This window comes from Monopterus albus, unplaced genomic scaffold (assembly GCF_001952655.1).
Source record: "Monopterus albus unplaced genomic scaffold, M_albus_1.0 scaffold287.1, whole genome shotgun sequence".
Taxonomy (NCBI): Eukaryota; Metazoa; Chordata; class Actinopteri; order Synbranchiformes; family Synbranchidae; genus Monopterus; species Monopterus albus.
In genome coordinates this window covers 328,397-340,037 of record NW_018128167.1, presented here as the reverse complement: position 1 = coordinate 340,037, position 11,641 = coordinate 328,397, and the positions used below count along the sequence as shown (strand labels likewise).

The 11,641-nt window shown below is 44.4% G+C and overlaps 2 protein-coding genes across 3 annotated transcripts in view; both read right to left on the bottom strand.

Annotated features, from left to right (window-relative positions):
• Window positions 1-247: 247 nt before the first annotated feature.
• Window positions 248-5,111, bottom strand: gpr171 (G protein-coupled receptor 171). 2 transcript variants are annotated; one of them, XM_020622706.1, is made up of 6 exons: window positions 5,003-5,111; window positions 2,596-2,665; window positions 2,256-2,451; window positions 1,597-1,806; window positions 1,356-1,484; window positions 248-1,145 (listed from the first exon to the last, which is right to left on the bottom strand). In XM_020622706.1, exons 3-6 carry the CDS (start codon window positions 2,424-2,426, stop codon window positions 618-620), a joined length of 1,038 nt encoding a protein of 345 aa, XP_020478362.1. In that variant the 5' UTR covers window positions 2,427-2,451; window positions 2,596-2,665; window positions 5,003-5,111; the 3' UTR covers window positions 248-617. The 2 variants fall into 2 exon arrangements, with proteins under 2 accessions (XP_020478362.1, XP_020478364.1); XM_020622708.1 differs by lacking the exon at window positions 5,003-5,111 and having other exon boundaries at window positions 2,596-3,469.
• Window positions 5,112-6,990: 1,879 nt separating this feature from the next.
• The window catches only part of LOC109973253 (P2Y purinoceptor 14-like), a 12,197-nt gene continuing 7,546 nt past the window's right edge, over window positions 6,991-11,641 (bottom strand). Inside the window, exons 2-4 of the mRNA XM_020622687.1 lie at window positions 10,247-10,403; window positions 9,905-10,161; window positions 6,991-9,209 (exon numbers count right to left, since the gene is read on the bottom strand). Coding sequence (XP_020478343.1) covers window positions 8,498-9,209; window positions 9,905-10,161; window positions 10,247-10,390 — 1,113 coding nt within the window. The 5' untranslated portion in view covers window positions 10,391-10,403 and the 3' untranslated portion in view covers window positions 6,991-8,497. The remainder of the gene's footprint in view (window positions 9,210-9,904; window positions 10,162-10,246; window positions 10,404-11,641) is intronic.

Below are 11,641 nucleotides of genomic sequence, written 5' to 3'. Positions count from 1 at the left end.
CACGAGGACCGGGACTGGCCTCCCCTTATTTAAAGGGTTTGAGAGCAGAAGGACAAAGACTCTCTGGTCTGATGAGAGAAAACCTGAACTCTATGGGCAGAACTCCGACCAGGAGTATCTACAAATAAATGAACTAGGTCCTGAATGTAAATGAGAGTTTACAGTTTTTAATTTTTAATACATTTGAAAAAAATGTCTTCACTCCATTTTACATTTTAATTCACAAAGTTCAAATAGTGAAGGGTGGATAAAGGTTCCTAGAAACTGACACCAAGTTATTAGAGTCAACATGAGGCTCATACAGTAATTACATAATGAATAAATCAAGTTTATTACCAGCTTTTTAATAAGTCAGTTCTGCAGCCACGACATTGATTTGGTGCATGAATGAACTTTCACTTTGTCAGTTCCACTGCTTGATAACAGTTTTGTGCACATTTGGAGTTGCCAAAAGTGTATTCTTAGGCTAGTCGTTTCCATAAGCTTCCAGTCTTTGTGCTAAGCTAGGTTAAACATGTCCTGGACCTACCTGTGTTTCTTCAAGTCTTTATTCTGTAACACTCTTCCCTCAAGGTGGTCTTTGGTAAATCCCTGCCTCACAGCCAGTATGTCTGTGGTTAGATCACATCCTTGTGCTGTGCAGAGGTTGGAGTTTGCATCATTTCGCTTGCATCCTGTTCCTCTGCATCGCTCACTGCCTGGCTTCTGATACAAGGGAGCATCTTCCTGACTGTCTGTCTGAAAGGTGTGTAGAGGTAGAAGAAGAGCAGGGGGTCGAAGCAGAGGTGCAGCACGCTCAGCAGCAGCGTCGACTCCTTCCCTAGAAACAGCTGCCTTCTGGTCTGGCAGTCTGTGATGACTTTGGTCTGCGCTAACGTGTAAGGTGTCCGGACAACATGGTAGGGAACAAAGCTGAGCATATAGGCCACCGCCACCGCCGTCACACTCCTCACAGCTCGCCGGGCATCCACCCAGAGTTTGGGGTTGCTACGACTTGCCAGGAGTCTTTTAAGCGCCAGACCACTGGAGATGAGCACAGCGATGGAAGCATTGAGGAACAAAGCTGTGCAGAGGAAGACGGCCATGGTGTGCCAGTGGAGACCAATGTCCTTCTTCAGGGAGGAACAGCTGAGGTACTGCTGCTCCTGTGGAGGCAACACACAGGGAGGTTTTACAGAAAGGTCATTTATAGTGTTTGAGTTTTTCACTTCAAGTGATTCTCTAATCTCCAGCTGTAGCTCCCTTCTGTCTTCACTGGTGAATAAATGTGATGTTTAGTGATAACGGAGGCTGAAACAGAAACAGTGTAAACAGAATGCAGCTGGAGCAGAACACAGTGATACCTATCTCAGTACCTGGACTTGTTGTATGGGCAGAGCCATGTTGGGCACCATGATGAGCAGCAGCAGCAGCCACACAACCAGAGACAGAAGCTGGGCGAAGCTGACCTCCTGCAGCCGCAGCAAACGCAGAGTGTGGCAGTCCTGCAGACCCAGCACCACATGCACATGTTTACAGTGAGTCAAATACTCAGTGAGACACCTGAGGATAATAAACCATCACCTGCCCCCATCAAGTCATATTCCCATACTGCACCTGCAGGTAGCGGTCTATAATGATGAAGGCGAGGAAGGCGATGGATGCGTACAGGCTGATGTAGATGGTGACGGCGCTGGCCTGGCAGTGAAACACCATGAGGCTCCAAGGTGCCACCCCAAGATCCTTCAGGATCTTAAAGGGCAGCGCGAGCAGCAGCAGGAGGTCGGCCGCCAGCAGGTTGACCAGGTAGACGCCGGTGCTCTGCCGCTGCACAGACGCAGTCAGAAACATGGAACAGCATTAACACACCAGCTTCATATTGAAATCCCACATTTATCTCAGTTTATCCGATTAGATCAGCTACACCCTGTAGTTCTCTTTTCTTCTTGTGTGATCTCATTTTAGTTAGCATCATCTCATACTCAGTATCTAACCTCATGCAACTTCAGCTCACTCAGTTTATATAACAGCCAAGTGTCATCAGTTCACATCCAGCTTGTCGTTTCATCTCCCAGTCTCTTCTAATCTCTTCCATAAACCACTGACCCGACTTCTCGTCTCCCCTCATTTCTTTACAAAACATTTTGATCATTTCAGATGTTCTCTCCTCATCTGATGTCATTATTTCATCTTCCTCAGCTCATCTGATCTGATCTGATCTGATCTGATCTGATCTGATCTGATCTGATCTGATCTGATCGGCTCCCCAGGCCTACCTGGGCTCCGGGACTGCGGACGAAGGCCCACACAGACAGCAGAATTCCAGGCAGGCTGATGATGAAGATGAGGATGTAGAGGACAGTGAAGGGTCCCATCTGGTCATTGATGATACATTTCACCCCCTGCTCGGCTCCTCCAGAGCTGACGTTGGATGAAGGAGGCATCATGAAGAGCTGTGGTGCTCACCCAGAGCTGAAAAACACAAAAATTTGAGCACCTGTTTGCTTCCACTCATGGGAAATAGATTCACTGTTAAATGTTTAATAAACTCAAAGTGAAATAAAATTCATCTTCAGCATTGTTATTCAGAAAAAAGCGTTGCAGCGTTGTTCTTACTGTGGAGGGGTCTGAGGAAGTCTGTATCGTCAGCAGCTGCACTGATTGTGGTCTGGATGTTTAGTGTGATCTGGTGGGAAACAGGAAGAAAACAGCTTTTCAACCCTTGCACACACTTTACAGACGCTAAAAACCTCTCTGGAACCACAGCGTCGTCATCTGAGCGATTGCAATAACGATTGAAACTGTGCCATGTGTCAAGCATCTTCTCTGGGGTTGTGTAGCAGCCAGTGACACAGGAAACATCAGCTTCTGGGTGCAAATGCCCTGCAGTCGGCCCAGAAGGTGAAAGTGGAAAGAGGCTGGCTTCTGCAACAGGACAATGGCCTCGACATCCACCCTGGGGCGCTTCAATGCCAACTGAAGTGTCTCAGGAGCTGCTTTCTAAGTTCAGAAACCAACAAAACAGAATTTACGGGCTGCCCCGATGTTTTTCTACAGCTGTGTTAATGGATTGTCCTACTCTCATGTATTTACTATCAGAGTTAAAGCTGGGAAAATGTTAGTGTTGGATTATTAGAAGTCCGGCACTCGGAGACTTCAGAGTTTAAGGTTTGTGGGAACCAGACATAATTTTCTACAGAATAATCAGACCTTTCCCTCCACATCCAAACTGTGTGCAGCCCCTCGCTGCTGCCACGAGCTAGTGATGCAAACCTGTTAGATGAACACATCATGTACAACACACCGCTGGGCCACTGATTCCTCCTACAAATCACAACCCATGGAACTGTTCCGTTATTAATACAACCTGATAAATTAAAGGATTCAATGAAAGAATCAACTGAAAAGTGTGATTTAATAAATCAAATGTTTGGGAACCACCCAGTGGAAAGGCAGAGGAGGACCTTTTGAGAGTTACTCATATTACAAGTTTTTTTACCTTTATAAAAAGAGTATACCAAACAACGACAGGTGAAGTATGATGCTACGAGTTCCAGGACAGCAGAGGCCCTCCTAGCTGTACGTTAACTGGCTCTCTTCCCTTCAGTCCCTCTGGTTTCGGTGCAGGCTTTTAAAACATTTGTAAGCTTGTTGAGGATGAAATTCATTTGGAAGTGCCTTGTGCCAGTGTCTGGAGCAGAAGGTGACAGACAGGCAGGAGAGCTGCACAGGATGTGAAACAAACTGTGCGGTACATACAAAGCTGTCACAGCAGGAAGTATTAACTAACGGAGAGTAACACAAAGCATGCTCTGTACAACACAATCCCCACAGTCAACAGCCGCAGGAGGTTTGCATGTCTGGCAGCCTTTCCAGTGCATTAACAAGAAACTGGCCTCTCCTCTCACATTATGCACAGAAATGATCACAAACTTATACGTGACATTAGAAGCTGCAGTGAGAAAACACCATTCACAGTCTCATTAATGTTTGTAATAATACAAAAGGCTAAAAACCTCCCGTACGACACAACCTCACTAAAAGGTATATCATGGCTTCCTCTGTGGTTTTCTTCTCCAGGCAGGGATGGGGATTTTTTTTTTTTTAAATGACGTCAAATTATTGCTTTGACTACTTCTGTTTTTTGCCATTTAAAACCATTTCTCAGAAGCCCACAGACGGCGTGGGTTAAATGTCACTGGTTTGACTGGCAGGCATCCAGCTGTGACGGTGAACTGGGATAAACTCTGATGTTTCAGAGAGACTGCAGCTGAGGTGGACAGATGACATTAGAGGAGACCATGGTGGAGGACGTGGTGTCTCTCAACTCTACTGTTGTTATTCCAGCTTCTCCACCCTGTGTTGTCAAAGTACGGTCTGTAAATCAGCCCCGCCTGCCCCCTAGCCAAGGTTAGAAGAAGGGTTTTTCCAGCCAGTAGTCATGTCAAACAGCCATGGAGGAGCTCTGGGCGGCTAAAAGTCCGACTGGACTCGTTCGACTCTGTCACTGTAAAAACGTAAATCTTTAAAAATCTGTTTCATCTTTAAAGAAGCCTTTTCATTTGCTAACACTGAAACTGTGCCATGTGTCAATCATGGAAGAGGAAATCATCTTCTCTGGGGTTGTGTAGCAGCCAGTGGCTCAGGCTCATGGCTAATGTAGTATTTAGAGCCATCCACCAACCCACATTTCCACTGTCAGGACAAACCTTTCTCCAGTTCACAAGTCACTGAAGTGTGATGATGTGTTTTAGCTACAGACTGAACAAAGAGACATCACCTTCTGGTCACCATCTGTGTTTGGTTAAAAGAAAACATCCTTCACAGACATTCAAACTGTCAGTCAAACTTTGACCTCTGATGAAAACTTCTCCTGTTTCAGCTACAGTCAACATAATCACCAAGGCTCGGTGTGAAGACTGAATTAATCACAACAAACTGAGCTAAGGAGGAACCAGCATCCTGCCTGAGGTGGATGAAATATGGTTTTAAAAATTCAGATTAAACCCGAACATGTCCTTACCTCCTGTGCCGTACTCTCTGGGGGCTTAGACAGTCATCTCACAGGTCTTCAGACCACGTGTCGGGTCCTCGAGGACTGTCCGGGTCCTCTGAGTACATTGATTCACTGCTGTGTGAGGGCAGACTGTGTGCGGAAGCTGCATGTAAGGTGTTTTTCTGCCTGTATGCTGCTGTCGTCAGTGTGACCACAGGCCATGCCTCTGGCAGCACACACACACGCACACACAGGCAAAGGTTTAAGGGCTTTTCAGCAACTGAGTCACAAAAAAGTCTGTTTCCACATGTCACCATTTTTCTCAAAATGACAAACAGGCAGAAGGGAAACTGAGATAGATGTCTAACATGTACAGGCTTCACTTTGACAACAGTCACTTGTGTGGGAGTGTGAGAAGAGAGAATGAATGTATTTCACAGTAAGTAAGTAAGTAAGTAAGTAAATTTTATTTATATAGCACCTTTCACAGACAGAGTCACAAGGTGCTTTACAAAGTCAAAGGATAAAAAGAGATAAATAATCAGTCATACGTAGAGTCAGGGGTAGGGCATTCCACAGTCTTGGAGCTGCGACCTGAAAAGACAGGTCCCCCCGAGATTTAAAACGAGTTATGGGGACCACCAAAAGAGTTTGGTTTACAGAACGAAGAGTACGTTTGGGGGAGTATGGGGTCAGCAGATCGATAATGTACTGAGGCACCTGCCCATGTAGTGCTCTAAATGTCAGCACTAAGATTTTAAAATCGATTCTAGCTTTGACTGGTAACCAATGGAGCGAATACAAGACTGGAGTGATATGAGCTGTTCTAGAGGTTCCTGTCAGGAGCCTCGCAGCTGCATTCTGGACAATCTGAAGACGATTTAAAATGGACTTATTACAACAGGTAAAAAGAGAATTACAATAATCAATGTGTGAAGAAACAAAAGCATGAATAATCATCTCAAGATCTCCCTTAGATAAAATCTTCCTTAATTTAGATGTTTCTCTTAATTTAGATATATTTCTCAAATGAAACACAGTGAATGATGATGTTCATACAGCACAACCTCTGAGCAAAACCAGGCAGGCCAGTGTGAACTGCTTATCAGGTGGTCGAACAGTGACTGTTTGGTCACGGTCAGGAAGGAACCAGGTGTGAACTTCTCTCTCAACTCCTCGTTCATTCTTGACCCAACTATTTCTGTCACTTTTCATGTGACCAGCTGAAGTCCACTCTGTAAATTTCTTCAGGACGGACTGTGGCCTTGTACTAGAACTTATTAGAGGCTGATATTAGTAGGAACAGACAGCAGTCAGAGTCACGGCGAGCTTCGGCCATGATTAAAGGGAGCACAGCTGTAAACCCCCCATCTGACACACTATCATCAACCCGTGACGCTGACTTGACAACCTGCTGGTTATTGACACACCCAGCAGACGTGTAGTCTAAAATCTATATGTGACTTTATATTCAACTGGTTTGTTTGAGCGCCGCAGTCCAGTCACACGACTTAGATCCATGTACTGATTATTGATAGGCCGTGGTTGTTGTGTTAACATGGTGGTTCGCTCTGTGCAGACTATTGATGTGTGTGCTCATTAAAAGTGAGGAATGTTTGTGTATGCAGACATGACTGCGAGACGTCCTGTGGATGAGAGCGCAGGTGCATCTTATTTTTGTCTTGGGTTTCCCCGAAGTACTTCTATTGTTGTTTAGTTCTTTTTTTTTTGCAACATAACACATTTACAGGACAAAGCATGAAATAAGAATTAAACCAAATAAACTAGGAAAATGAAGATGGTGTAAATGTAAAGGAATGAAAAGACAGTTTGATGAAAAATGAATGAACGTAGTAACAAAATAACAAAGAAGAAAAAAACAATACATCAACATAAACCATATACTATATACTTTTCCATTCACATACTTATATATACACTCAGATATATATGTAAACACATTCATAACACAAAAATAAATGAAATTAACAGATCTGTAAATGATTGGGGGGGGGTTGTATTCTCAGATAATTTGGTTTGATTGATCGGTGTGACACTCAAAACAGAAGCATGGACAATGAGGACTAATGACAAAAACAATAATAAAGTAAAAAGCAACTTGTTATATTTCTAGGAGTTTGTGGGAATGTGCACGGCCTTGGCCTCAGGTTTCTGGTTTAAGTTAAAAGAGGTTAGAAATTCAGGTTCAGGTGGTTGTGATCTAATCAAGCAAATGTGTCGCAGCTTTTCACTGCAACTTAAACCATTAAACAGCTACGTGCATGTGCCATGTATCATGGGTCACCACAGGAACAGCTTCTTTTTGCAAAGCAGTATTTGTGATCTCAAAACAGCACTCATCGACCACATGTAACACTGCTGACGTGGTCGGTTGCTTCTTGGAAAACTGAAACATTCTGGTCTGCAGTGAAAACATGAGGCACCAAAGCCTCAGAGGTTCAGGCTACACACGCTAGATACGTTCACACATATTTCTCACCCATCTCTTCAGCCTGGTTGGATTCATGCAAACTTTACTTGTTGAGAGCACAGTTTGCATTGTTCTGCATTGTCATTAGAACCAGCCTTTTAAATCTGCAGCATGTTTAATACCATTCAAGTCTAAATACAAGTAAGCTGACATTTCTCAACACAGGATCAAACTTTCCTTGTGTTAAAAACCTTTTTGATAAGATGTTGTTTCCAGGTTCAAGAATAAACCTTTTCACATTTTAGACTACTTTAAATCTCTAAAAACAATGATTTTCATTTTTTACAAAGGCTGATTTCTCTTCTGCGGGCACACGGGACCAACAACCCAGCCAGAAGTCTGAACCCTTCTGACATCTTCTGTTAAAGCAGGGTATTCCTGTTGACTGGTCTTTGCTACCTGCAGAATTCAGTCTTCACAGTCATGGATGTCACTGTCTGTTAGCTTCAAGCCAGAGGTGGGGGGCTCAAGTCACATGACTTGACTCCAGTCAGACTTAAGTCAAGTTGAGACTTGCTTGACTAACACTGGTAGAGGACTTGACTTTCACTTGGTATTTATGATTTGAAACCTGACTCAGACTTGAGACAGATGACTCAAAATTACTTTATTGCGTTAGTTAAATATTAGCATATTTTTTAGATACTGAAAAGTTGTTTTGTTTTTGAAACTGGGTGATTTCTAGTGCAAAGCAGGCAAACCCAGCAACCTACCACAATGTGGCAGACTGGTAGAGGGCAACACCGGTCGCTGCATGCAGCTGTGGACCAAAAATAATACAATGTGGACTCAAGGATCATGTTGTCAGTGACAGAAGAGAACAGCACTATGCAAAGTCTGCAGGGCAAAATCAGAGACACACACGTCTTCCCTGGACCCCATTTTATGCACCTATCAATTCTAATTATCAATTTAAATTTTTCCTTTGGTGCATTTGTAATGTAATTGCCCCAGACAGCTGCTTAAATCAGGTAGATTGCTGTGAGCTTTCTGGTTTTCTTTACATGACTCCCTCCCACCTCTGCTTCAAGCTACAGCATGCTGTTTTGCTTCATCAATGTGCTGAGCGACGTCTTCCTGTTGGTGTCAATGGAGCTGATCCGTCCGGCACTGGTCCTCCTCTCAGGGTTCTCTGCATGCGGTGCAACCTGTGTGATGGTCAAGACCGACCTCAGGCTCAGCTGGGCCCGGAAGGCCTTGCAGAAGATGAAGTAGATGAGTGGGTCCAAGCAGATGTTGAGAACCGACATCATGACAGTCATCTCTTTCAGGTAGAAGAAGGCCTGGCTCCACCTGCACTGCCTCCTCAGGAAGGCGTAGGGAAGGCGAACCAGGTGGTAGGGGACAAAGCAAATGCAGAAGACGCTGACCAGCACCAACATGTTCTTGCGTGACTTGACAAGTTTCTTGGAGCTGAAGGACACAGGCTGCCTCTGCTGCGCCAGCGACAGCCTGTGGGTCGTGCTGTAGTAGAAGCAGATCAGGGAGATGAGGACCAGAAGGAAGATGGTGGCAGAGCAGGAGTGGATGATTTTGTAGAGCAGGCTGAGTTGTTGACTATGCAGGACATCACAGCTCCCTGTGACGTGGACAGAGGGTAGCGGCTCCTGGGTGAGGAGGGACAGCAGGATGTAGGCGCCCATCATGGTCAGGAGGAAAACCCAGGTTAGCGTGGAGAGGACGTGAGCGGCTCGTACCGTCTGCAGGACGTGAGTTCCCAAAGGATGGACGATCTTCAGATACCTGGAGAGGTGAGGGGCAGGTGGCATGAATCAAAGGCGCCGCCCCCCATGATTAATGACAATCTTTGTTTTTATTTCTTTATTTATTTGTTGTTCTTTACATGCAGTGTCACATTTTTAAAATGTGCTTGGCTAAGTTTGGAAAAGACCACCCGATCTTCATACCCTGACCTTCTGCTGGCACTGGACGTAAATCACAAGAGGCAAATAGTCCAAATATGGATCTACTGAGCTGTGGATCAATTGTTAGTAGAATCTGCATGTTTTCTGTTTAGCATTCGCCTGCTGCTGTCCCAGAGTCCAAACTCTGAGTCTATGGTTTTGACATTGGTTACTGTACGTGATCTGGTTGGCATACAAGCGAGTACTCATGAGATGACATTTGCTCAGCAGCTAAAATGGACATGGCCCAGTTCTCTAAATGGTTTGGTGGTTTTTATATCTTAATATTCAACATAACCAAGAAAAGAGCAACCTCCAATTTAAAACTACAGCCAGCCACTACAAATTTTATCACACCTTCAAATTGCCATTATTAGTCACAGCTGATCTGACGACACCGCCCTTCAGTCACCAGTCCACTGGTGCAAGTGCATACTCATTGAAACTGAGCCTCCCCAAACTAGTAAGCTACGTTGTTAAAACAGGTTGCAAAACCAACCTTGAGACCAGCTGCTCCGTCCAGCCCGGCCCTACCTGTTTGCTGCGATGTAGCCCATGAACAGGATGCTGGCATACATGTTTAGATAGAAGGCAGAGGCTCCAAAGTTGCAGTAGACCTGGTGGACGGGGACGGAGCTGCTGGCAAATTTCATGATTCGTATGGGGAGACAGAGGCTGATGAGGAAGTCGGCAGCTGCCAGGTTCTTCAGGTAGATGGTCACGCTACTGGATGTCTGCTGAGCTCTGCAGAAATAGACCTTCAGGGTGAAACCATTCAGGAGTATGCCCACCTGCAGAGAGAACAGGGACAGGACTTGCTTTGACAGGTGATTTGTGCTCAGGCAGAGAAGGGTAATCTCCATATCTGAGACTCACCAGAAACACCAGACTGTAGACTAGCATGAAGAAAACATGACCCGAGGGGTCATGGTGATCGCAGTTGGTGGAATCATTCATCTTGTTGGTACCTGAGGACTGGTTGGATGACAGGGTCACTCCCACTCCTCCAAGGTCGCTCATGTTTATAGATATTCTGAGATAAAAGACAAACCCAGATGAATGATCAGTGAAGCGTTAGAAAGTGGTTTAAAAGTCTACATGCAAGAACTGATAAGAGCTCAGAGGGAAGTGGCCAAACACCATCGCAGTAGCAGATAAAAACACCACAGACTGGAATCCACCACAGGCAGCCAGGCAGTAGTTCCCCTACTAACTAGGTACAGCATTTGTTTACCAGAGTCACACGAGACCGAACAGCCTGAGCACTCAGTCTAAAGCTGGTGTGATCGGAACAGGTCTGCACAGAGAAAAGTGGGATTTTGCTGTTAATCACTAAAGGTGTCACTATAAATGGTGGCTCAACATATAAAATGGGCTGAAAAATGTTGTTTTAACTGAATCTGACCCCTGATCCATTTCAAAGGGAATCTGTGGGTTTTGTTTGCATGGTTTAAATCCCACAGTGGCAGTGAAATGATGTGTATGAACACTGTAAACACCGGTCACCCGACTGTACTGAAGCTTAAAACCTGGCTCAGACAACAAAAGCTCTTTGGTTAGCAGTGGTTTGGGTCCAATGCAAATAAACATACTGTGTCTGAACCATCTCCTCTGAGCTGAACCCAGAGCTGTGAGAGTTCATAATGCTGGAGTTGCTACAGGTGGAGGTTGGGCTGTCAGATCGCAAAGCAAATGTGCTGCCTGTGAACATTTAACTGTCATGTTCAGTAACAACATATTTACAACTTCCCAATATAACAGTTCCTCATCACATGCCCACAACTAAATGTATCTCAAGGTCAAAGGTAAAAATGTTTATTGTCATATGCACAGTTAGGAAACGTGTTTCCCTGTACAATGAAATTCTCACTTTGCCGTCCACATGAATGCCACAAAATACAAATGAAATATAAAGTAGATAAATAAGTAACACAAAATCGAAGGCACTTTAATCAGCAAATAAAATTTATAAGACATCAAATAAAATATATAAGAATATAATAAGAGAATGTATGCTGCATGGGAGCAACAGTCAAAATGTAACCCTTCCTCAAAGAGCCAGAGTGTACTGGTTTATAAAAATTTTTCAGTACAGTAACATCTGAGGGTATAAGGAGATAGCTGCCACTATAACTGCAGTTTGTTGTTATTTGGGAGGTTTTGGGGTCTTATCCTGAATTAATAACATGAAAGAGGGAGGTCTGCAGGGAACTCTGTTCACAGGTTCATGGTAGTCAATTACTGAGTGAATATCTCCGCCAAAAAAAAAAA

What these genes read in the sequence shown, in the direction of transcription:
- gpr171 (XM_020622706.1), bottom strand. Translation starts at nt 2,426, where the DNA reads ATGATGCCTCCTTCATCCAACGTCAGCTCTGGAGGAGCCGAGCAGGGG. An exon ending in TCCGCAGTCCCGGAGCCCAG is followed by an intron (nt 1,807 to 2,255) that starts GTAGGCCTGGGG and finishes GCGTCTGTGCAG; the next exon opens with CGGCAGAGCACCGGCGTCTA. An exon ending in TGCCCATACAACAAGTCCAG is followed by an intron (nt 1,146 to 1,355) that starts GTACTGAGATAG and finishes TTGCCTCCACAG; the next exon opens with GAGCAGCAGTACCTCAGCTG.